This window comes from Arachis ipaensis, chromosome B05, assembly GCF_000816755.2.
Source record: "Arachis ipaensis cultivar K30076 chromosome B05, Araip1.1, whole genome shotgun sequence".
Lineage (NCBI taxonomy): Eukaryota > Viridiplantae > Streptophyta > Magnoliopsida > Fabales > Fabaceae > Arachis > Arachis ipaensis.
Genome location: NC_029789.2, coordinates 136,944,761 through 136,946,444, shown reverse-complemented (window position 1 = coordinate 136,946,444; position 1,684 = coordinate 136,944,761). Strand labels below are relative to the sequence as shown.

At 34.9% G+C, this 1,684-nt stretch overlaps 1 protein-coding gene across 1 annotated transcript in view; it reads left to right on the top strand.

Annotated features, from left to right (window-relative positions):
- LOC107644362 (aldehyde dehydrogenase family 2 member C4) overlaps window positions 1–1,684 on the top strand; it is a gene marked incomplete in the record, with an annotated part of 15,903 nt that overhangs the window by 12,871 nt on the left and 1,348 nt on the right. Inside the window, 4 exon segments of the mRNA XM_016348201.2 lie at window positions 332–715; window positions 888–977; window positions 1,207–1,380; window positions 1,474–1,611. Of these exon segments, the coding sequence (XP_016203687.1) occupies window positions 332–715; window positions 888–977; window positions 1,207–1,380; window positions 1,474–1,611 (786 nt within the window).

Genomic DNA, 1,684 nt, shown 5'->3' with positions numbered 1-1,684 from the left:
AAGGTGATATTTTTACTTAAAAAAAATAAAAGTTAATATTTAATTTAAAAGATATAAAAATAAATAATTTTAAAAAAATTAAAATTTATTATAAAAAGTAATTTAAGTTTAGACAACAACTCATACACACCATAAAATTAACCTTTAACTATAATTGATTTTATTCCTAATTAATTTTTTAACAGAATTGAATAATTTAACATTAGTCACATATATACACGTGTCTACTTTTATTAGTTTAAACTTTAAGAAAACGTTATAGCATATTAGCATTGCTAAGTAGTTTTCCTTGAATCACTTGTGAGTATTTTGACACTCTAATGCAACACAGGAAAGAGCAAAAATCATGATGAAATGGGCAGATCTTATTGAAGAAAACTTAGAAGAACTAGCGGCATTAGACGCCATTGATGCTGGAAAGTTGTACCACTTAGTTAAGGTCGTGGACATCCCTGCAGTTGCAAATTGTTTACGCTACTATGCCGGTGCTGCCGATAAGATCCATGGCGAGGTGCTAAAAGGTGCTAGAGAGTTCCATGCATATACTTTGATGGAACCAATTGGTGTTGTTGGACACATCATTCCTTGGAATTTCCCTAGCACCATGTTTGCTGCCAAGGTTAGTCCTTCCTTGGCTGCCGGTTGCACCGTCGTCCTTAAGCCGGCCGAACAAACACCTCTCTCGGCTCTGTTTTTCGCGCATTTAGCTAAACAGGTATTCTCTTTCACACACACACACGAGACATCCAATCGTGTTATATCAGCAAAAATCGTTATTCGTATGTCTACATTTATATACAAATGTGTAATTAATTCGATGATCAAATTAGTTACTTGTACCTAATAAAGCTATTTGATTTTCCTTGTTTATTTTACCTCTTTTGAAGGCTGGAATTCCGGATGGAGTTCTTAATGTAGTACCCGGATTTGGCCCAACTGCTGGTGCTGCAATAAGCTCACACATGGACATTGATAAGGTAATTTATTATACATGTAAGGATAAGACTCATATCTAGTTGTCTTCATATGAATATGAAGTTGTTAGTTGAGAATCGTTAGGTAATTTGATATGTTTGACTAAATTATTATTAAACATTTCTCAACTAGTAACTTTACCTGCATGTAAATGTTACATACTATGATTTAGAATTAGTAAGATTTTTAAGCGAAGCTTGCTAAGGTTGATTTTCCATGGTGCATGAATAGGTTAGCTTCACCGGTTCAACAGAAGTAGGCCGTGCCATAATGCACGCGGCGGCTAGCAGCAATCTGAAACCGGTGTCACTTGAATTAGGAGGAAAGTCACCTCTTCTAATCTTTGATGATGCTGATGTAGATAAAGCTGCTGATCTTGCTCTCTTGGGAATCTTATTTAATAAGGTAACGTCTTCTTTTGTAGAAATTCTACTCTTTTTGCATAAAGCAACTAACTCAGCACTTTCATCTCTTAACAATTTTGGCTTTGAATTTCAGGGAGAAATTTGTGTTGCAAGTTCAAGGGTGTTTGTTCAGGAAGGGATATACGATGAGTTTGAGAAGAAGTTGGTTGAGAAAGCAAAAGCTTGGGTTGTTGGAGATCCTTTTGATCCTCAATCTCAGCAAGGCCCTCAGGTATTTGGATATTTACAAAAAGATAGCATGAAAAATGATATTTTGGAGATTTAGATTTTAATGTTATGCGGTT